Source organism: Bos grunniens, chromosome 16, assembly GCF_055505025.1.
Source record: "Bos grunniens cultivar Pamir isolate PY7600 chromosome 16, Bosgru_T2T1.0, whole genome shotgun sequence".
Lineage (NCBI taxonomy): Eukaryota > Metazoa > Chordata > Mammalia > Artiodactyla > Bovidae > Bos > Bos grunniens.
This window is the reverse complement of record NC_141180.1, coordinates 52,879,195-52,904,061: the sequence shown is the minus strand read 5'-3', so window position 1 is coordinate 52,904,061 and position 24,867 is coordinate 52,879,195. Positions and strand designations below refer to the sequence as shown.

Here is a 24,867-nt window from a genome sequence, read left to right as displayed (position 1 = left end):
ATGCCTGACTCTTTTGGTGTGGGTTGCCCTATCCTTCTCCAGGGGATCATCCCAAACCAGGGATTGAACCTGTGTATCCTGCATTAGCAGGCAGATTCTTTACCACTGAGCCATGAGGGAAGCCCATTCCTAATTATTAGAGAAATGCAAATCAAAACCACAATGAGGTATCACTTCACATCAGTCAGAATGGTCATCATGAAAAAAATCTACAAACAATAAGTGCTGGAGAGGATGTGGAGAAAAGGAAACCTTCCTACACTGTTGGTGGGAATGTAATTGGTACAACCACCATGGAGAAAAGTATAGAGGGTACTTAAAAATCTAAAAATAGAACTACCAGTGGGATCTATCAATCCCATTAAACCATAATTTGAAAAGGTACATGCACCCAAGTTTTAATTGCTGAGCTATTTACAGTAGCATGGTAACAACCTAAATGTCCATCAACAGATGAATGGATAAGGTGTGGTACGTATATACAATGGAGTATTACTCAGCCATAAAAAGAACAAAATAAGCCATTTGCAGCAATATGGATGGACCTGGAGATTATAGTAAGTGAAGTAAGTCAGATGGAGAAAGACAAGTATCATATGATATCCCTTAATGTGTAGAATCTAAAATAATGGCTGAAATGAAGTTATTTACAAAACAAAAATTGAGTCACAAATGAAGAAAACAAACATGGTTACCACAAGCAAAAAAGCAGGGGAAGGATAAATTAGGAGGCTGGGATTAAATTGACACACTACTATATATATAAAATACATAACTTTTCAGGATCTACTGTGTAGCGCAGATAACTCAATATTCGGTAATAACTTGTATGGGATAAGAATCTAAAAAAGAATGGATATATGTATATGTATAGGTGAATCACTTTGGTGTATACTTGAAACTAACACAACATTGTAAATCAACTATTTTCCAATTTAAAAAAATTTTAAGGCTTTCCCTTCAATTTATTCTCCACCTCAACCTCCAAGCCATTCAGATTGGAGCTAGGGTAGGATGGGAGAGGGAAATTGCGTGAGCAGAAAAAGTGAAAGAACTAGATCACACAACTTCTGAAAACACTTCCTTCATTAAACTCCAACAGCAATAGCAACAAAACTCAATATATCACTAGATTACCATGCCATGTGTGGCATTTGCTTCCTTTTTCCAAGGAGAGAAAATACTGATAATCTGTAAAGGAAAATTTCTATACTTATGTTGAACCTGCTTTACATTTCCTAATCTTCTAAAATTAAATAATTATTAATAGAACTCAGATTTTCTTATACGTGCCTTTATATTCCTGCTCCTAAGTCTAGTGCCCTCTCTGCAGTTCTCTTTTCCTTTAACACTCGGATCAAATACCTTCTTCCCCAAAACCTCTCCCCAAATTGCATTTCCTTTCTAGGATTTCAGTAGCCCTTTGTTTTACTACATTTTGTAGGACACAGATTGCTTCAACTTATTTTATATAGAACCTGGTATATATCTGTCTTATCTCTCTGACTCAGTGTTAATATTATCTTATTAAATGATGAATGTATGTCCAATTTATCCTAGTATTCCCTACCAAGTACATCACTTGTACATAATAGACATTCAAAAAAATCTTTAGTTAGTGATTGGTCAGCAAAAATATAATCTCAGTACATTTTATAAATTGAACAATGCTGTGCTTAGTCGCTCAGTCATGTCCAAGTGTTTGTGACCCCATGGACTGTAGCCCAACAGGCTCCACTGCCCATGGGGATTCTCCAGGTAAGAATACTGGAGTGGGTTGCCACACCCTCCTCCAGGGGATCTTCCCAACCCAGGGATCGAACCTAGGTCTTCCACAGATGGATTCTTTACCATCGGAACCACCAGGAAAGCCCTAAATTGAACAATATTCAGTGGCAAATGCATCTAGGTTATGGATTTTTATTATAGCCCCTTCAAAAACAAAATTATCTCAAATTTTCTCTCCAAAGGCAGCTCCCGGCAGAAGCAAAACTCTTCTCTCAAGTCATTTCCATGTGGAAAGAAATAATGTCAAAAATATACAACAAACTGGATGCTTTGCAAATAGCTACCTCTGCAGGAGTCCTTGAAATTCTGCAAAATTGCAATATACATCTTGAATATATAAAGAAAAATCTTGAGGTAAAACTATAGCAATTGTAAAGTGGAGAATCATTTAATCTGCAAAATGTAATGTACTACAGAAACTAATTCCAATGTAGATTTTCTTCTTTACTCTAGCAGCCAACAATATTTCAAACTCTCACCATGTATAAGTTTATGAAAATGCTATTAAAAACAACAAAAAAATGGTTGAATCAATCGAGATGACATTAGGCAAAGTATCAAATTTTTGAGAGCTTAGTTTTTCTTAACTTTAAACTGGGAATAACTCTTACCTTGAGGAGTTTTGTGTTAAATGAGATAATGAATTTAAAACACAAGAGCTGGCAGAAAGAAAGTAGTTAATAATTAATGTTATCTATATTAGCACCACAACTATTGTTAAGTTGATAAAATCAGTAGAAGTTGAAAATGAATATTTTGATGATTGTATAAATTAATATATTTGTATATTGGTTCATATATTTTTATATTTCCAGTACATTAAAATGTCAGCTAGCCATGCATATCTTTAAAAACTGGTTTTAATATTTGAGATTTGTGGTGGACATACTCACTTTACTTCATAAACCAAGATTTTTTTTCCAGGCATTCATCCCTTTTGCTTGTTGAACATAAGTCTTAGTGGTTATGATCACCCCTCCAGAATACCCACATATAGTAGTTACAACCTACAGAAAGCTCTCTGCCCATGCATGTGTGTATGTATATAATGCATATACTTAACGAGAGAATTTAAGAAGTCTGTTGCAACCAAGAAATTGAAGATATAGGAGAGTAGTAAATAAAACAAGGATAATTCACCCACATAAGTGAGTAGTATCTCTTCCTCTGAAAAGAAGAGTTTAAGATTGGTGTGAACACAGATAAATTGTGGGTAGGGGTGGAAATACAGGAATTCTCTGTATAGTAGAATGTGAAGTGGCCTGCTGAAATGATAACTTATTCTCCAGAAGGATAGGGAATTAAGAGCAGAAAGTTGGGAACACTGGAAAGCAATGATGATAATACTAAAATACAGTGCTTTATTAATGATCAATAATATGTGTGTGTACATGTGTGTAAGACTTGGATTTTTTGTTTTTGTTTTAAATTGCTTTAGTTATGGTTCTTTTTTTTTTGGTTAGTAATTTAAGTATAACTTTTGTTGAGCACAGTATGTTATTTTGACTGATACTACTATGTATACTGAAACTTTAATAATGTGCCTTTTGTATGTAAATGTAGGCACAAATGATAATGTAATTAATATCATGATTAATCATATACTCTGAATTGTATTTCTTTTGAATCTGTACAGGACTATCTTGAAACTAAAAGAATGATATTCCCAAGATTTTACTTTCTTAGCAATGCTGAACTTCTTGATATTCTATCTGATAGCAGAAATCCTGAGTGTGTACAGGTAATATCATTCATTATTCTCTGTTCAGCAATGTTATTATCCAACCAAGTCAGAATTTTATAATGTTATTGACGTTTGTTTCTGGCCCACAGCCTCATCTTGTGAAATGTTTTGAAAATATAAGACACTTATTGATATGGAAACAAGAAATTGGCCCTCATGCTGTGATAATGTTCATATCTGCTGAAGGAGAAACTCTTGTGCTGCCAAAGTATGATATCTATGTCATAAACTAAGCATTTAGACTCTGTAAATCTTCATTATTTAAAACCTTTGCTTGGAAGTTTCTGACATTTCATAGACATTTGCTAATCAAACTATTTCTTCAAAGATAATTTACTTATGTAGAGTTTTACCTTTCCATATCTATATATATTAATATATCCTATAAGCCAACACAAAGTTTCATTATATGAATATAGGTAGGAAGGAAATTTGCTATTTCCTTAGGGTTGCTGATGCTACTCCCACTGCTGTTTCCTCTGACTTCTGGTTTTGTCATGAATGGTTTCCTGGCAATTATAGTAAATGAAGTTCTTCCATTACACTAGTGCAATTTGCCACCCCTTGTAAGAGCTCCCTAGCCTTTGCGTGAGGTTCCTAAAGTGAGTTGATTAAAAATTACTATGCCCAAACCTTCCCATTTACAAATCCTCTAACCCGGCCCTGACCTTGGCTTGCTATTTGGAAGATTCATTAAGGAAGCCAAAAATGTTTTGTAATATTTATCTATTTTGCAAATTCATATTTTACTGGCTCCTTTTAATTTTTCGGATTTATTGTTTTGATGTCAAAATTTCCTAAAACTAGGTGATCTATTTTCTAATTTAAGATCTAGAAATACCAAAGACAGTATAGAATTATAGTCCTTTGGCCCAAGAATATTATAGGTGTAGTTTTAAGACAGTTTTACAGACTGACCAAAGGAATGAAACATGAATAAAAATAATAAAGAGAATTTTTCATAATAATTATTTTTGAAAAAATTATAGGAAAATCCGTATAAGAAGTGGTATAGAACAATGGCTGGTAAATGTAGAGAAAACCATGTTTGATCTGGTAAAAAAGTAAGTACAATTTTTAAATCCTAAGATTATATGTATATGAATACATATTTTTAAGCTTGTTTAATTATCTACTAATATAAGTGGGAAGTACCCAGAGAAATATATGGAGTATAGTCTTTTATGAAATGGGTTTTGATAGAACACAATGGCACATGACTAAAAGGAAAACACTCATTTTTGCAGTGTAAATGTCAGTTTTAGTGTGTACTCATGGACAACATCTAGACAGTCTTGTGTACCTTGAAATTCATAAGTCTCTGAAGACTGGCCAGGACTTGAACTGACATCTACCTCTGCCTGCTTTCAAAAAACCTAGCGCCCAGGAGGCCTCTGGTTGCAGCCCACTTCATTACTCTGCACTTCTGTCCCACTTTTGCTTCCTAAGATTGATTATTTGCTTTAGTTTTTTTAATGCTATCTTCTTTATATTTCTATCATTGCATTCTGTTTTAAAGAAAGAGCCTCAGGGTATGAATTTTTAAAACTAATTTGACTAGATCAGTCTTTTACATTTCCAATTATTTACTCCTAAAACTGTTAAAATGCATCTGAGGGGGGAGCTCTGAGGAGCTCCAGTTCTTTATGTCTCAGTGCAGGAAGAATTTGGCGAGAGGCAAAGTGATAGATGGGGCTTCCCAGGAAGAATCCACCTGCAGTGCTGGAGACAGTTTGATTCCTGAGTCAGGAAGATCCCCTGGAGAAGAAAATAGCAACACACTCCAGTATCCTTGCCTGGAAAATCGGGAGCCTGGTGGGCTAAAGGCCATGGAGTCGCAAAAGAGTCAGACACTAAACAACTAAACCACAATAACAAAGTGATAGATAAGAAGTGACTTATTAGAATAGGTTGCTTGTGAGGCTTACAAGCTGGTGAGCAAAAGGGTGCCTCTGTTGAGAGGGGAAAGACCACCTTCTTTCTCATTCTTGACTAGACATCACATTGCTGTCATCAGCTCCTCCTTTTCATCAGATGGGGGGGTTTTCTTGTCCCTTCATGGTCAAACTAGGACTATCATGGCACTACTCAAATCAGCAGAAGGATGGTATATACTAAAAATGGTAAATCATCTCATATTTTAGTATAATGTCACATTTTCCATTAGTACATGCAGAGGAGCATGTCTTAGGAACCATTAACTTACTGAACTCACTGGGCAGGATGTGGGTCTCGTGTCATCATTGTTTAATTGTTTGGGGGCATGTCTCATGCTTTCTTTGCATGTTTTGTTGCTAAGCAAGCCTGCTTCACTTTGTAGTTAAGTAAACCTGCTTTCTTGAGTGATCATTAACTTCAGGGGTCTCCCATACTTTTTTCTTTACTTACAGTCCTCTAGTGGAATTAACTATTTAATTACCTTGTTTCTAATTTTATTGGGAAAGCTTCTAATGTTTCACCATTTATGATACTTAGGTTTCTGGAATATACCCTGTATCAAAGTCAAGTGTTTTATTCTATTCCAAGTTTGCAGAGTTTTTTCTTTTTTATAAATAAGAATGTTTAATTATATCAAGGACTTCCCAGGTGGCTCAGTAGTAAAGAATCCACCTTGCCTGGGAAATTCCATGGACAGAGGAGCCTGGCAGACTACCATCCATGGGGTTGCAAAGTGTTGGACATGACTTAGCGACTAAACAGCAACAACAGCAATTACATCAGATGTATTATGAATCTACTGAGAAACTCACATGCACTTTTGCCTTTAATTTGTGGATGTCATGAATTATATGAATAAATTTCCTTATGTTTAACTTTCCTCGATTTTCTTATTTATTTATTGGCTCTTTATTTCCTAAGATGCATGCATGCATGCTAAGTCGCTTCAGTCGTGTCCGACTCTGTGCGACCCTAGGACAGCAGCCCACCAGGCTCCTCTGCCCACAGGATTCTCTAGGCAAGAATACTGGAGTGGGCTGTCATTTCCTTCTCCATTTCTGAAGAAAGCTATCTTAAAATATTTCCTACTTTTTGTGGATTCATCCATTTCTTTTGTGTTTTTAATATCTATCATGTATTTTGATGCTCTGTTGTTATTCATAAACTTCTTTGTAGAGTGTTTTTTTAGTCAAATATCAGTATTTATACCAGTTAGTATTTTTTATTTAATACTAATAATGCCATGCTTGTTTCCATAATCACAAAAATTTATAACACAATGTTATTTTTAACATTTCTGTGTCATGTAAATATTTCTTGAATGAAGAACGGATTTTAATTCTTGCTTTTATTTTTTTTACTTTCTACTAATACTAAAGTACTTTTCAGTGCTGGTTAGTATGTATGCCCGAAAGATCCATTCTCTGCCTTTTTTTTTTTTGGTCTTATGTCCATCTGGGATGCTCATGTCCATGAGTGCTCATATACATGGACTTCTTACCCTCTAGCTCCCAGTTGGGTAGGGCAAATGTGAGACTCTCTGTCTGCCTTACTACAGTTTTGACAAACTCTTAAGTTCCTTTACCTAAAGTCACAGCTTTTGACAAATGGCCCTTCTCCAAAGTCCCCAGCCCTCACCAGTTTCCAGTAATATTGTTCCCCTTATTCATTCAATCCTTTGATAACAATGACCCCCATTTGCTAAAATGTGATACTTCAAGCCCTGCTGGTTCCTTTAACCCTGCCCTCATCCTCTGCAGAGTGTACCTTCATTAAACTCTCTTCAAGTAATCTTTTGAATGTGCTGTTTCCTGCTTACTGATATGCTGCCTTTAAGCAGTTATTTTTATTATCAACTCATTTGGACTCCTGCTTGCTATCCTGTTGTTTTCTAACTGGACTTTTGGTTTGGGGTTGTCTTTTCACTTACTATTGTTAGACTGAGTTTCTTAATCTCTTTTATTGTAGCTGTGCTAAAGTTACACTTTTTTTCCTAGTGAATACTCAATATTTTAATATACTTAGTGAAGCATTTTAATCAAATTCTATAGTATCTCTGATTTTTCCCCAAAGAGCATGAGTCAATTCATATTTCCCTCTCATCACCTTGTAATTATTTAGGATTTTATTCCACATTGCTCTTAGTTCTCTATTTATAGGTCAATACTTATCCATGCTTGGGCTTCCCTGGTGGCTCAGATGGTAAAGAATCCATTTCCTGGGTTGGGAAGACCCCCTGGAAAGGGAATTGCAACTCCAGTACTCTTGCCTGGAGAATCCCATGGACAGAGGAACCTGGTGGGCTCTGGTCCATGGGGTTGGCAAGAGTTGGACACGACTGAGTGGCTAACACTTTTAATTATCCATGATTAGCAAATTTGTGGTTTGTTTTGTTTTCATTTACTTCCTCATTTTAGTTTTTCTATTGGAAAGGATTTCTGCTCTTTTTGTTGTTACTAATTTCCCTAAAATGTTTCACCATTCTTGGTTATCTGTTCATATTTATACTGGCAAGTCCCTCTTCTCCTACAAACAAATATTAGTTTCTAATTACAAATATTAGTTTCTAGTATCTGTACCTATCAGACTGTAGGTATTGCTTGACAAGCAGAATGTGTAGGACCTAGTCCTGAGTAGAGAGAAGAGTAAGTAAGTAAGAGAAAAGTAGCTTCTCTTTCAATGTATGGAGGTTGCTTTTCATTTCTGCTGGCAGTCACAAGCTACCCATGACATTTGACTGCCACTCTAGTTCCAGCACTGTTTCATTATTTTATTTCTTATGGAAAAATGCCAATGTCAGCTTTCTTTATTTCCTTCTTTCCTCTCTGTACTTCCTTCTCCTCCTTTCTTTCCTACAGTCTTTTAAAATGTGTGGAGTTATTTCAGGCTTCATTCTGCTTCTCTGTCCAGCCCCAAACCTAGGAGAACTCTACCAAACACTTCCCTGGATTTTCATTCTGAATGGCTAATAGCAGCTCAGGATGGGGGAAAGGGGAATTGGAGGAGGCAGAGGCCCATTCGTTTCCCTATTGAGAAAGCCCTCTCTTAATTAATTTACCTAAAGATTTGTCCTGGGCTCAAACCTCAACATTTTTTCCATCTGTTAGGAAATTCTCAAGTTTTTAATGCACTAGAACATACTTTCTTGTTTTCCAACTCTTTATATGTGTAATTTTTCATGTATTTTCTCTCATTTGAAGGAATATGGTTCAGAATGAAGATAGGACTGTTTAGTTAGAAATCTTGATCCACTTTCTCCTGATAGATTTTTTTACAAATATTTCCAAAACTATGGAGGAAATAAATTATACTGCACTTGTGTGTATATTCATATAAATATAAACATGGAAAAAATAAATATCAAAATAAAAAGCAAAGAACTAACAAAACCCAAGCTAAATATCATAAATATTCATGCAAGTGTGTTTATTAACTGTTAATAAAAATGTTTTGTTTTGGGAGATGCTGTTTGGGAGATATAGCAATGCAATAAGTTATGAAAGAAACAGTAAAGGTATTTCATGAAACAGTGAAAATAAGGCCATTAAATTAAATAAAAGGTCATTTTAATTGGTGAAAGGTGCATTTTCCACTGATATTATTTTGAAATAATTAAGAAGTTATTATAAATATACTTCTCAGCAGCAAAGATAAGAAAATAATACAAATAGACACTGTAATGCAGCAAACATTTAAAGAATATTCATTTAAAATATTCTAATAAATGTTGATAAATTTTTTAATGAAGTAATTTAAGCATTAGAAGAAAATAAATTATTTTAGAGTTGAGAATTTCTAAGGCATGATGTCAGAGATAAAGCACAAGATTGAAGAATTTCACCATGTAGAAACTTTGAAGTTCTGTATGAAAAAAGAAACTCACCATAACAATATTAAAACATGTACTTTTGGCACATAATAAGTGTGGTGTTAAATTAAAATGTGGGGATATTTTTCATAATTATATTTTCTTCATTACTTTTTAAAATTAATTATTTATTTAATTGGAGGTTAATTACTTTACAATATTATAGTAGTTTTTGCCATACACTGACATGAATCAGCCATGGGTGTACATGTGTTCCCCGTCCTGAACACCCCCTCCGAACCCCCTCCCCATCCCATCACTCAGGGTCATCCCAGTGCACCAGCCCTGAGCACCCTGTCTCATGCATTGAACCTGGACTGGCAATCTGTTTCACATATGGTAATATAAATGTTTCAGTGCTATTCTCTGAGATCATCCCACTCTCACCTTCTCCCACAGAGTCCAAAAGTCTGTTCTTTACATCTGTGTCTCTTGTGCTATCTCGCATATAGGATCATCATTACCATCTTTCTAAATTCCATATATATGCGTTAATATACTGTATTGTTTTCTTTCTGACTTACTTCACTCTGTATAATAGACTCCAGTTTCATCCACCTCATTAGAACTGATTCAAATACATTCTTTTTAATAGTTGAGTAATATTCCATTGTGTATATGTACCACAGCTTTCTTATCCATTCATCTGCTGATGGACACCTAGGTTGCTTCCATGTTCTGGCTATTGTAAACAGTGCTGCGATGAACATTGGGGTACATGTGTCTCTTTCAGTTCTGGTTTCTTCAGTGTGTATGCCCAGCAGTGGGATTGCTGGGTAGTATGGCAGTTCTATTTCCAGCTTTTTAAGGAATCTCCACACTGTTCTCCATAGTGGCTGTACTAGTTTGCATTCCCACCAACAGTGTAAGAGGGTTCCGTTTAACCCACACCCTCTCCAGCATTTATTGTTTGTAGACTTTCTGATAGCAGGCATTCTGACCGGCATGAGATGGTACCTCATTGTGGTTTTGATTTGTATTTCTCTGATAATGAGTGATGTTGAGCATCCTTTCATGTGTTTGTTAGCCATCTGTATGTCTTCTTTGGAGAAATGTCTGTTTAGTTCTTTGGCCCATTTTTTTGATTGGGTCGTTTATTTTTCTGTATTGAGCTGCAGGAGCTGCTTGTATATTTTTGAGATTAATTCTTTGTCAGTTGTTTCGGTTGCTATTATTTTCTCCCATTCTGAAGGCTGTCTTTTCACCTTGCTTATAGTTTCCTTTGTTGTGCAAAAGCTTTTAAGTTTAATTAGGTCTCATTTGTTTATTTTTGCTTTTATTTCCATTACTCTGGGAGGTGGGTCATAGAGGATCCTGCTGTGATTTATGTCAGAGAGTGTTTTGCCTATGTTTTCCTCTAGGAATTTTATAGTTTCTGGTCTTACATTTATATCTTTAATCCATTTTGAGTTTATTTTTGTGTATGGTGTTAGAAAGTGTTCTAGTTTCATTCTTTTGCAAGTGGTTGACCAGTTTTCCCAGCACCACTTGTTAAAAGAGATTGTCTTTTCTCCATTGTATATTTTTGCCTCCTTTGTCAAAGACAAGGTGTCCATAGGTGCGTGGATTTACCTCTGGGCTTTCTATTTTGTTCCATTGATCTATATTTCTGTCTTTGTGCCAGTACCATACTATCTGGATGACTGTAGCTTTGTAGTACAGTGTGAAGTCAGGCAGATTGATTCCTCCAGTTCCATTCTTCTTTCTCAAGATTGCTTGGACTATTCGAGGTTTTTTTGTATTTCCATACAAATTGTGAAATTATTAGTTCTATGTCTCTGAAAAATACTGTTGGTAGCTTGATAGGGATTGCATTGAATCTATAGATTGCTTTGGGTAGTATACTCATTTTCACTATATTGATTCTTCCAATCCATGAACATGGTATATTTCTCCATCTATTTGTGTCCTCTGATTTCTTTCATCAGTGTTTTATAGTTTTCTATATATAGATCTTTTGTTTCTTTAAGTAGATGTATTTCTAATTATTTTATTCTTTTCATTGCAATGGTGAATGGAATTGTTTCCTTAGTTTCCCTTTCTGTTTTCTCATTGTTAGTGTGTAGGAATGCAAGGGATTTCTCTGTGTTAATTTTATATCCTTCAACTTTACTATATTCGTTGATTAACTCTAGAATTTTCTGATGGTGTCTTTAGGGTTTTCTACGTAGAAGATCATGTCATCTGCAAGCAGTGAGAGTTTTACTTCTTTTCCAATCTGGATTTCTTTTATTTCTTTTTCTTTGATTGCTGTGGCTAAAACTTCCAAAACTATGTTGAATAGTAGTGGTGAGAGTGGGCACCCTTGTCTTGTTCCTGACTTTAGGGGAAATGCTTTCAATTTTTCACCTTTGAGGATAATGCTTGCTGGGGGTTTATCATATATGGTTTTTATTATGTTGAGGTGTGTTCCTTCTATGCCTGCTTTCTGGAGGGTTTTATCATAAATGGGGTTTAATTTTGTCAAAGGCTTTCTCTGCATCTACTGAGATAATCATATGGTTTTTATCTTTCAATTTATTAATGTGATGTATCACATTAATTAATTATGTAAATATTGAAGAATCCTTGCATCCCTGGGATAAACCCCACTTGGTCATGATGTATGATTTTTTTACTATGTTGTTGGATTCTGTTTGCTAGAATTTTGTTGAGGATTTTTGCATCTATGTTCATCAGTGATATTGGCCTGTAGTTTTCTTTCTTTCTTTCTTTTTTTTTTTTTTGTGGCATCTTTGTCTGGTTTTGGTTTTGGTATTAGGGTGATGTGGCCTCAAAGAATGAGTTTGGGAGTTTACCTTCTTCTGCAGTTTTCTGAAAGAGTTTGAGTAGGACAGGTGTTAGCTCTTCTCTAAATTTTTGGTAGAATTCACCTGTGAAGCTGTCTGGTCCTGGGCTTTTGTTTGGAAGATTTTTGATTATAGTTTTGATTTCCATGCTTGTGATGGATCTGTTAAGATTTTCTGTTTCCTCCTGGTTCAGTTTTGGAAGGTTATACTTTTCCAAGAATTAGTCCATTTCTTCCAAGTTGTCCATTTTATTGGTATATAGTTGCTGATAGTAGTCTCTTATGATCCTTTGTATTTCTGTGTTGTCTGTTATGATTTCTCCATTTTCATTTCTAATTTTGTTGATTTGATTCTTCTCCCTTTTTTTCTTGATGAGTCTGGCTAATAGTTTGTCTATTTTATTTATCTTCTCAAAGAACCAGCTTTTAGTTTTGTTGGTTATTGCTATAGTCTCCTTTGTTTCTTTTTCATTTATTTCTGCCCTAATTTTTAAGATTTCTTTCCTTCTAATAACCCTGGGGTTCTTCATTTCTTCTTTTTCTATTTGCATTAGGTGCAAAATTAGGTTATTTATTTGATTTTTCTCCTGTTTCTTGAGGTAAGCTTGTATTGCTATGAACCTTCCCCTTAGCACTGCTTTTACTGAACCCCATAGGTCTTGGGTTGTTGTATTTTCATTTTCATTTGTTTCTATGTGTATTTTGATTTTTTTAAAATTTCTTCTGTGATTTGTTGGTTATTCAGAAGTGTGTTGTTTAGCCTCCATATGTTTGTATTTTCAACAGTTTTTTTCCTGTAGTTGACATCTAATCTTACTGCATTGTGATCAGAAAAGATGCTTGAAATGATTTCAGTTTTTTTTTTAATTTACCAAGGCTAGATTTATGGCCCAAGGCTAGATTTATGTGATATATCCTGGAGAATGTTCCGTGTGCACTTGAGAAAAAGGTGAAATTCATTGTTTGAGGGTGAAATGTCCTATAGATATCAATTAGGTCTAACTGGTTCATTGTATCATTCAAAGTTTGTGTTTCCTTGTTAATTTTCTGTTTGGTTGTTCTATCCATAGGTGTGAGTGGGGTATTAAAGTCTCCCACTATTATTGTGTTACTGTTAATTTCCCCTTTCATACTTGTTAGCATTTGCCTTACATACTGTGGTGCTCCTATATTGGGTGCATATATATTTATAATCATTATATCTTCTTCTTGGATTCATCCCTTGATCATTATGTAGTGTCCTTCTTTGTCTCTTTTCATGGCCTTTATTTCAAAGTCTATTTTATCTGATTATGAGTATTGCTACTCCTGCTTTCTTTTGGTCTCTATTTTCATGAAATATCTTTTTCCAGCCCTTCACTTTCAGTCTGTATGTGTCCCTTGTTTTGTGGTGTGTCTCTTGTACCGCATATATAGAGGTCTTGTTTTTGTATCCATTCAGCCAGTCTTTGTCTTTTGATTGGGCATTCAACCCATTTACATTTAAGGTAATTATTGATAAGTATGATCCCATTGCCATTTACTTTGTTGTTTTGGATTCGAGTTTATAAACCTTTTCTGTGTTTCCTGTCTAGAGAAGATCCTTTAGCATTTGTTTAAGAGCTGGTTTGGTGGTGCCGAATTCTCTCAGCTTTTGCTTGTCTGTAAAGCTTTTGATTTCTCCTTCATATTTGAATGAGATCCTTGCTGGGTATAGTAATCTGGGTTATAGGTTTTTCTCTTTCATCACTTTAAGTATGTCCTGCCAATTCCCCTCTGGCCTGAAGAGTTTCTGCTGAAAGATCAGCTGTTATCCTTATGGGAATCCCCTTGTGTGTTTTTGTTGCTTTTCCCTTGCTGCTTTTAATATTTGTCCTTTGTGTTTGAGCTTCATTAATTTGATTAATATGTGTCTTGGGGCTGTTTCACCTTGGGTTTATCCTGTTTGGGACTCTCTGGGTTTCTTGGACTTGAGTGGCTATTTCCTTCCCCATTTTAGGGAAGTTTTCAACTCTTATCTCCTCAAGTATTTTCTCATGCCCCTTCTTTTTGTCGTCTTCTTCTGGGACTCCTATGATTCAAATGTTGGGGCATTTAACTTTATCCCAGAGGTCTCTGAGTTTGTCCTCATTTCTTTTAATTCCTTTTTTTCTTTCCTCTCTACTTCATTTATTTCCACCATTCTGTCTTTCACCTCACTTATACTCTGTTCTGCCTCAGTTAATCTACTGTTGGTTCCCTCCAGAGTGCTTTTGATCTCAGTTATTGCATTATTCATTATTGATTGACTCTTTTTTATTTCTTCTAGGTCCTTGTTAAATATTTCTTACATCTACTCAATCCTTGTCTCTAGTCTATTTATAACTCCCATTTTGTTTTCAAAATTTTGGATCATCTTTACTATCATTATTCTGAATTCTTTTTCAGGCAGACTCCCTATCTCCTCCTCTTTTGTTTGGTTTGGTGAGCATTTATCATTTACCTGCTGAATATTTCTCTGCCTTTTCAATTTGTTTAGATTGCTGTGTTTGGAGTGGCCTTTCTGTAGGCTGGAAGTTTGTGGTTCCTCTTTATTGTGGAGTTTGCTCCCTGTGGGTAGGGTTAGACGAGTGACTTGTCAAAGTTTCCTGATTAGGGAAGCTTGCGTCTGTATTCTGGTGAGTGGAGTTGGATATCTTCTCTCTGGAGTGCAGTGAAGTGTCCAGTAGTGAGTTTTGGGATGTCTATGGGTTTGATGTGACTTTGGGAAAACCTGTATTTTAATGCTCAGGGCTGTGTTCCTGCCTTGCTGGAGAATTAGTGTGGTATGTCTTACTCTGGAACTTGTTGGCTCTTGGGTGGAGCTTGGTTTCAGTGTAGGTATGGAGGCTTTTGGATGAGATCTTGTCAATTAATGTTCCCTGGAGTCAGGAGTTTTCTGGTGTTCTCAAGTTTTGAATTTAAGCCTTTTGCCTCTGACTTTCTGTCTTATTCTTACAGTAGCCTCAAGACTTCTCCATCCATACAGCACAGATGATAAAATATCTAGGTTAATGGTGAAAAGATTCTCCACAGTGAGGGACACCCAGAGAGGTTCACAGAGTTACATGAAGAAGAGAAGATGGAGGAGGGAGATGGGGTGACCAGGAGGAGAAGAGGGGTGTCAAAAGGAGAGAGACCAATCTAGCCAGTAATCAGTTCCCTATGCTCTCCACAGTCTGGAACACCCAGAGAGGCTCACAGAGTTACACAGAGAAGAAGGAGGAGGGAGATAGGAGTAACCAGGAGGAAAAGAGGGGGAGTCAAAAGGGGAGAGACCAGTGTAGGCAGTAATCAGTTCCCTAAGTGTTCTCCACAGCCCAGAACACCCAGAGAGATTCATAAATTTAAGTAGAGAAGAGAAGGGGAAGGGAAGAGATAACAGGTGACCTGGGGGAGAAAGGGGAGAGTCAAAAGGGGAGAAAGCAATCAAGCCACTAATCACACCCCTAAGTAAAAATGGGTATTGAAGATTAGATTCTTAAAGGTACAAAATGGTTAACAAATACCAAAAAGCAAAGATTAAAAATCTAGAGTAGAAATTAGACTCTCAGTAATACAATATTAAAAATGCAAAACAAAATCAATCACAAAAATTATAAATATATATATATATATGAAATTTACTTTAAAAATAGGGTCTTTTTTTGCAAGGTAATAGTAGGTTAGAAAAATGAAAAAGGAGTGATAAAGAACTTTAAAATTAAAAAATGATAATAGTAAAAATATATCTAGCAATTTCTCTGGAGCTGTTGAGGGCAGTATGGGGTCAGTTCAGTTTCAGATAGTTCCTTGTTCCAGCTTATACTTCTTCTTAAGGTCTATAGAGAAGACCCTTTCCAATGCTTAGTCAATGTTAACTACAGGGTTTTAATACGTTGCACCTGTCCCTTCCAGAGTGGTTCCCCCTTCTTTGTTTATTTTGGCTTCCTCTGTTTGCAAGTCTCTTCAGTGTCTAATTTCTGCCCTGACATAAGGGGGAAAAGGTGGTCACTTATTTAGGCTCACTTGTTCAGTTGTATTGTGGGGAGGGAGGAACACTGCAAACAAATATCACTGGTGTGTGTGGGGAGTGCTCCCAGTGTATGGACCACACTGGGTTTGCTCCAGCTCACAGTGGTGTGTGCTTTCCCAGTCTACACTGCTCAGGCTCTGCTGGGATACTGTCCAAAGCAGGCCCTGCATTTTATGCACTTCCCAGGTCTAAGCTGCTCAGGTTCATGTTCTTGGGTACTCCGCAAATGCACAGACTTGGTTGGACATGTGTTCTGTGCCCTTCCCAAGCAGCTCAGGCGACCAGGTTCTTGGCAAGCGCACTGTCCCAGGTGGTGTTCAGTTTCCCAAATGCGCCACGAGAGCGCTGTCTCAGGTGTGCTGTGTGTCTCCTCTGGGGAGCTGGTCTCAGGCTGCAACCCTCCTGGCAGATGTCAACCGTCCAGGATCCCAGGAAGACTTGGTTAGCAACTGGGAGCCTGCTCACAGTTTGGTGGAGTACACTGTCTCTGGGGCAGAGATTGCCCCTTGCCTTCTGGCTGTGGCTGTCACTCGCCTGCCTCTCTGCTTCTGGTGGGGGAAGGGACCGGTCCGCAGCCAGCTAGGTCTCCTTTGGTATTCATTCAATCCTTTATTCTGTGAGCAGGCCAGGCTGCACCTTATGTTAGAGCTTTACGCAGGAAGGTTCTCTCATTTTTTTTTCTCTCTCTGGCTATCCCACAGTTTGGGTTGCTATCTCATGTTAGCTCCCTCAGATTGTCCCCAGGGCATTCAGGTCTGGTCCTTACCCTAAGCATGCAACCTGCTCCTTCTTGTCCAGCCCCCGCTAGCTGGTGGCGTACACAGGCGTCTGGGCTACTTCTCCGCTGTCAGTTGCAGTTAGGCACCTATTCTATGGGGTTTTTTTTCTCTCCCAGTTATGTTGCCCTCTGAGATTCCAAAACTCCCCACAGACCCACCGATGAGAGGGTGTCCTGCTATTTGGAAACTTCTCCTCCTTCATGACTCCCTCCCCAGGACAGGTCTCCATCCCTAACTCTTTTGTCTCTCTTTTTGTCTTTTATATTTTGTCCTACCTCCTTTTGAAGAGAATGATTGCCTTTCTGGGTGCCTGGTGTCCTTTGCCAGCATTCAGAAAGTTGTTTTGTGGAAGTTGCTCAGCATTCAAATGATCTTTTGATGAATTTGTGGGGGAGAAATTGTTCTCCCTGTCATTCCTCCACCATCTTAGGACCACCCTCCCCTCTTCATTACTTTTAAAAGTTAAATTATAATTACTTTTTAAAGTTAAATGTAGGGCTTTACTGTTAAAAATCACCTGATCATTTCAGTCCAATATTCAATTTTGTTGAAATTATTTCAAATACTGTTTTTACCATTGATAGTATTAGAAATTCAAAGCTAATAGGTGTCATCTCCTAGTTTAATATAGTCCCAGGTGGCACTAGTGGTAAAGAACCTGCCTGCAAATGCAGGTAGACACGAGACACAGGTTAGATCCCTGGGTCAGGAACATCCTCTGGAGGAGGGCATTGCAACCCAGTCCAGTATTCTTGCCTGGAGAATCATATGGACAGAGGAGCCTGGTGGGCTATGGTCCATAGAGTCACAAAGAGTCAGACTGAAGCAACTTAACACACATGCACACCATCCCAGAAACTCAATGGTTTTATTGGAAATGTGCAGATGATGTTAAAGAGGAATTTAAGGAATATACATTATGCATGAATTAAAGCTCTATTATCTCTGCTTTGTTATTTATATACCTAAATTAGAACAGAAAACTCAGAGAGCCTAAAGGAAAATTCCTGTGTTATCTTATGCTTAATCATTAGATGGTCACAATCAGTGATTAAATATAAATATTATAAATTTTTTTTTTGCTTATAGATTTATAAGTCAAGGAGTTGATGACTGGTACTACCAACAGTTTTCCCTATGGGTGCTGTCTCATCCAGGACAAGTGGTACTCACTGTGGTAAGTAAATACTTCTTTGATGTATCAGTATTTAATCTGTAACTACATGCCCAGAAAACAAAGATTTAGAAATAAACCATTATGAAGGTTACTGATATATGTAACTCTGAACTGCATCAAAAAATAAAATGGAGAGATGGTTGACTTGATGGACAGACACCTGACAAAGTAAATATTAACGTTTATTAAGGAACATAGTGATAGGTATATGGGTATTCATTTTATAATGTCTTCAACTTGTCCATGCTTTTAGAAATGTTCAGGATAAAATGTTGAAGGAATATAACTCGTGAATTATTTTGTTGTTTGTTCAGTCATGTCTGAATCTTTGTGACCCCATGGACTGGAGTCCACTAGACTCCTCAGTCCTCCACTATCTCCCCAAGTTTGCTCAAACTTGTCCATTGAGCAAGTGATGCTATCCAACCATCTCATCCTCTGTTGTCCCCTTCTCCTCCTACCCTCAATCTTTCACAGCATTAGAGTCTTCTCCAGTGAGTTGGCTCTTTGCATCAGATGGCCAAAATATTGGAGCTTCAACTTCAGCATCAGTACTTCCAGTGAATAGTCAGTGTTGATTTCCTTTAGGATTGACTGGTTTGATTTCCTTGCAGTCCAAGAGACTCTGAAGAGTGTTCTCCAGCATCACAGTTCAAAAGCATCGAGTCTTCAGTGCTTAGCCTTCTTTATGGTCCAACTCTCACATCCATACATGACTACTGGAAAAACCATAGCTTTGACTATTCATACCTTTGTCAGCAGAGTGATGTCTCTGCTTTTTAATACACTGTCTAGTTTGATCATAGCTTTTCTTCCAAGGAGCAAGCATCTTTTAATTTCATGGCTGCAGTCGCCAACTGCAGCGATTTTGGAGCCCAAGAAAATAAAATCTGTCATTCTTTCCACTTTTTTCCTTTCAATTTGCCATGAAGTGATGGGACTGTATGCCATGATCTTAGTTTTTTGAATGTTGAGTTTTAAGCCAGCTTTTCACCCTCCTCCTTCACCTTCATCAAGAGGCTCTTTAGTTCCTCTTCAGTTTCTGCCATTAGAATGGTATCATCTGTTTATTTGAGGTTCTTCATATTTCTTGTGTCAAGCTTGATTCCAGCTTGTGATTCGTCCAGCCTGGCATTTTGCGTGATGTACTCTGCATATAAGTTAAATAAGCAGGGTGACAATATACAGCCTTGATGTACTCCTTTTCCAATTTTGAACCAGTCTGTTGTTCCATGGCTGGTTCTAACTGTTGCTTCTTGACCCGCATACAGGTTTCTCAGGAGACAGGGAAGGTGGTCTGGTATTCCCATCTCTTTAAGAACTTTCCACAGTTTATTGTGATCCACACAGTCAGACTTTAGTATAGTCAATGAAGCAGAAGTATATGTTTGTTAGGAATTCCCTTGCTTTTTACACAATCAAGCAAATGTTGGCAATTTGATCTTTGGTTCTTCTGCCTCTTCTAAACCTAGATTGTACAACTGGAAGTTTTCAGTTTATGTACTGAAGCCTAGCTTGAAGGATTTTGAGCATTATCTTGCTAGCATATGAAATGAGCATAGATGTATGGGAGTTTGAATATCATTTGGCATTGCCCTTGTTAGGAACGGGAATGAAAACTGACCTTTTCCAGTCCTGTGGCCACTGCTGAGTTTTCCAAATTTGCTGGCATGTTGAGTGCAGCACTTTCACAGCATCATCTTTCAGGATTTGAAATAGCTCAACTGGAATTGGATCACCTCCACTAGCTTTGTTCATAGGAATGCTTCCTAAGGCCCACTTGACTTCACGCTCCAGGATGTCTGGCTATAGGTGAGTGACCACATTATACTATTTTTTTGTATGGTTCATCTGTGTATTCTTGCCACCTCTTCTGCTTCTATTAAGTCCTTGCCATTTCCGTCCTTTATTGCACCCATCCTTGCATGAAATGTTCCCTTAGTATCTCTAATTTTCTTAAGTGATCTCTAGTCTTTCCCATTCTATTGTTTTCCTCTATTTTTTTGCATTATTCACATACGGCTTGCTATTCTCTGGACCTCTGCATTCAGTTGGGAATATTTTTCCCTTTCTCCTTTGCCTTTTCTTTCTCTTCTTTTCTCAGCTATTTCCCCAGTCTCCTCAGAAAATCACTTTGTCTTCTTGCATTTCTTTGTATTGGGGATATTTTTGGTCACCACTTCCTGTACAGTATTATGATTCTCTGTCCATAGTTCTTCAGGCACTCTGTCTATCAGATCTAATCCCTTGAATCTATCTGTCATTTCCACTGTATAATCATAGGAGATTTGATTTAGGTCATACCTGAATGGTCTAGTTGCTTTCACTACTTTCTTCAGTTTAAGCCTGAATTTTGCAATAAGGAGCTCATGATCTGAGCCACAGTCAGCTCCCAGTCTTGTTTTTGCTGACTGTATATAGCTTCTCCACCTTGGGCTGCAAAGAATATAATCAATCTGATTTCGGTATTGACCATCTGGTGATGTCCATATGTAGAGTCGTCTCCTGTGTTGTTGGAAGAGGGTGTTTGTTATGACTACTGTGTGCTCTTGGCAAAACTCTGTTAACCTTTGCCCTGCTTCGTTTTGTAGTCCAAGGCCAAAATTTCCTGTTACTTCAGGTATCTCTTGACTTCCTACTTTTGCATTCCCATCCCCAATGATGAAAAGGACATCTTTTTATTTTGATATTAATTCATAGAATCATTTGGCTTCTTTGGTATTAGTGGTTGGGGCATAGACTTGGATTACTGATGTTGAATAGTTTGTCTAGGAAACAATTCGAGACCATCTGTCATTTTTGAGTTTGTACCCAAGTACTGCATTTCAGGTTCTTTTGTTGGCTATGAGGGCTACTCCATTTCTTCTAAGGGATTTTTGCCCACAGTAGTATGTATAATGGTTATCTGAATTAAATTCTCCCATTCATGTCCATTTTGGTTCACTGATTCCTAAAATGTTGATGTTTACTCTTGCCATCTCCTGCTTGACCATGTCCAATCTACCTTGACTTATGAACCTAACATTCCAGGTCCCTATGCAATATTGTTCTGTACAGCATCAGACTTTACTTTCGCCACCAGACACAAGCACAACTGAGTGTCATTTGTGCTTTGCCCAGCCTCTTCATTCTTTCTGAAGCTATTTCTCTGCCCTTCCCCATTAACGTATTGGACACTTTCCAACCTGGGAGTTGGCGGGGGGGTACATCTTCCATGGAGTGTCATATCTCTTTTCCTTTCATACTGTTTATGGAGTTCTTGAGGCAAGACTATTGAAGTGGTTTTTCCATTCCCTTCTCCAGTGGATCACTGGGCAAAACAGGTCTTACTTACTGGGCAGAAATCAGGGTATCAGCAGGGCTGTATTCCTTTATCCATTTCTTTGTCTTTTTTCCATCTTTTGGAATTCTTTGATTCATAGCCCCTTCCTTTATCTTCAGAGCTACCAGCGTCACCTCTCTTTGACCATTCTTCGGTAGTTTATCTCCCTCTGTGTAGAAGCAGAGAAAGTTCTCCAATTTTAAGGATACACATGATTACACTGGCCCCACTCAGAAAATCTAGAACTTCCCTGTCACAAGGTCTTAATCAACTGTTCCCATCATAAGGTGACATATTCACAGGTTCTGGGGATTAGCACATGGGTAGAAAAAAAAAGAAGGGGAAAAAAGAAAAAGAAGAGAAATTATGAGATTTGTTATGGAAGCTAAGGGAGGAGAGAGGGACGTTTTTTTTGTTTGATTTTTCTCTAGAAAAAGTGAGTGGTAATCATTTTTAAATGCTCTAGAAAGGTCTGAAAACTCCATTATGTCTGTCAGTTATTAGGGTCAACATGAACCTCAGAGAGAGCAATTTTTCTGGAGTAATGAAAGCAAAAACCATATTGCCATGAGTTACTATTACCAAGTATTTTGAAAGTACACTTGACCTTGAAGTTCTCTGTTAAGTTTTAAAATAACATTACATTTTTTTACTTTTCCTTGACCCACCCTAATTTTCAAGTCTTTATTAAAATAACCTGGGATAATGGACACAAATTCTGATTATCTGATTGGTCTCCTTTGTCATTCATTTGCCTGAATATTAATAAAGTGCTCTCAGATCTTAAGTCAAGGACTTATTTAAGCTGTTGTTTATGAAGACAACAAAATTATAATTAATCAATATGCACATTTCTGCAGTTTACCAGGCACTGAAATAATCAAATCTGCTGTACTAAGAAAGGATCTTTCCCAAACACCTGGTCTTCCAAACATGCTTAATAATTAGAAGCAGTCAGTAATCTGTTTCCAAAAATATTTTATGATAGATTTCAACTTCACTTACTGAACATATTTTTGTTTTCCCATGTCTGCCTTACTTACTGCAAATTTCCCATCCTGGTATGAAATCTACAACTTCCTTCCTCTTGTAAACACTTCTACATATGTAACATAACTAGGAACTATCTCTGAGTGGACACCTGTTGGGATAATAAAATGTTTACATGCAGTAGCCACTAAGAGAATTTCAATATAGATTTAATCAAACTATAGTGGTTGAGAAGTCCTCTTTGTTTAGCTAAATAAATAGATAAAATCTAGTTCATAGTCCGATTTACCATATCCAAACCTTCCCTCAACCTACATTGAGGCAGCCTCGGAGAGGGTCTCAGCCCACTGGTTGCTCTCTCCTGAGGCTGTGAATCTTGAATAAATACCTCAGGTGTGACAGCACAGTGACTTTTGATCAGACTCTTCTGTGGCATGACCATGACTATGGTTCCTGATGCCTGGCCTAGATTCTTGCTTCTGCCCAGTTCCTAAGCCTCAGCTCTCACCTCCAGCTAATCTGCTATTAGAGGTTTACAAGATGCTTTCGGGAAGTCGGAATTAGTTTCTGTTGCATGCTGCCAAAACACTAACTGATACATCAAGTTTCCCATGTGGGTACACTTATCTTGCCCTGGAAAGAAAAAAAATCTCACCATTCTATGTATTACCTCTATGCTAATTATTCTAATATTTATTTCTTCATAGCTCCTCTTGTGTATTTCTTGAGTGCTAAGTAGCTTCAGTCTTGTCTGACTCTTTGTAACCCCATGGACTGTAGGCTGCCGGGCTCCTCTGTCCATGGGGATTATCCAGGCAGGAATACTGGAGTGGGTCGCCATGCCTTCCTCCAGGGGATCTTCCCAACCCAGGGTTAAAACCCACATCTTTATGACTCCTGCATTCGCAGGCAGGTTCTTTACCCCTAGTGCCACCTGGAAAGCCCATGTATTTCTTAAGCACTTCAAATTCAGTATATCCCAAATGAATCCATTGTGTCCCTTCACCTACAGCATGCTATTCCTTCAATAGATATAATATCTTAGTGAGTGGAATCACAATTCACTTAATTACAGGCCAGAAACCTATGGACCTCATGACATATCTCCCTCCATTAAATGCCAGGTCAATTTGACTTAAGCCAGTAGCCTTTTTAAAACTTCTCTGGTATGTATGGAAAGAGTGACAAAAGATGGATCAAATAATAGAAGTTATGTGAGGAACTAAAAAGCCTCTTGATGAAAGTGAAAGTGGAGAGTGAAAAAGTTGGCTTAAAGCTCAACATTCAGAAAACGAAGATCATGGCATCTGGTCCCATCACTTCATGGGAAATAGATGGGGAAACAGTGGAAACAGTGTCAGACTTTATTTTGGGGGGCTCCAAAATCACTGCAGATGGTGACTGCAGCCATGAAATTAAAAGACGCTTACTCCTTGGAAGGAAAGTTATGGCCAACCTAGATAGCATATTCAAAAGCAGAGACATTACTTTGCCAACAAAGGTTCATCTAGTCAAGGCTATGGTTTTTCCTGTGGTCATGTATGGATGTGAGCGTTGGACTGTGAAGAAGGCTGAGCACCGAAGAATTGATGGTTTTGAACTGTGGTGTTGGAGAAGACTCTTGAGAGTCCCTTGGACTGCAAGGAGATCCAACCATTCCATTCTAAAGGAGATAAGCCCTGGGATTTCTTTGGAAGGAATGATGCTAAAGCTGAAACTCCAGTACTTTGGCCACCTCATGCGAATAGTTGACTCATTGGAAAAGACTCTGATGCTGGGAGGGATTGGGGGCAAGAGGAGAAGGGGACGACAGAGGATGAGATGGCTGGATGGCATCACCGACTCGATGGACGTGAGTCTGAGTGAACTCCGGGAGTTGGTGATGGACAGGGAGGCCTGGGCGCTGCGATACATGGGGTCGCAAAGAGTCAGACACAACTGAGCAACTGAACTGAACTGAACTGAAAGATCCTAAAAATTACAAACTTAACCTATTTCTGAGTCCCACTCAGAAAACAGATATAATTTAAACAGATATAATTTAAGCTTGGAATTATGATACCGTTATTACTGTCCCCAGGTTCTTACTTAGCCTAAGTGATGATAGATTAAGAATATAAAATTTAGAAAATATAAATGTTGGTGATAAATATGTTTTCATTTATTAAAGAATAAGGCTCCCACAAGCATTAATCAAAGTTCAATTTCTAAGTGTCAAATGTATACAAATGTGTAAGCTCTGTCTTTTACACACATATGATGACTCTTGCATAATACACACCACATATCATTGTTCAGTAGCTCAGTCGTGTCCAACTCTTTGCGACCCCATGGACTGTAGCATGCCATACTTCCTTGTCCTTCACCATCTCCCAGAGCTTGCTCAAACTCATGTTCATTGACTCAGTGATGCCATCCAACCATCTTGTCCTCTGTTGTCCCCTTCTCCTGCCTTCAGTCC

At 37.6% G+C, this 24,867-nt stretch overlaps 1 protein-coding gene across 2 annotated transcripts in view; it reads left to right on the top strand.

Annotated features, from left to right (window-relative positions):
- Positions 1-24,867, top strand: part of DNAH14 (dynein axonemal heavy chain 14) — a 376,358-nt gene that overhangs the window by 142,770 nt on the left and 208,721 nt on the right. For both annotated transcript variants that reach the window (XM_086345146.1, XM_086345147.1), the window contains 5 exons: positions 1,971-2,142; positions 3,425-3,529; positions 3,622-3,740; positions 4,522-4,596; positions 18,007-18,094. In XM_086345146.1, coding sequence (XP_086201272.1) covers positions 1,971-2,142; positions 3,425-3,529; positions 3,622-3,740; positions 4,522-4,596; positions 18,007-18,094 — 559 coding nt within the window. The remainder of the gene's footprint in view (positions 1-1,970; positions 2,143-3,424; positions 3,530-3,621; positions 3,741-4,521; positions 4,597-18,006; positions 18,095-24,867) is intronic.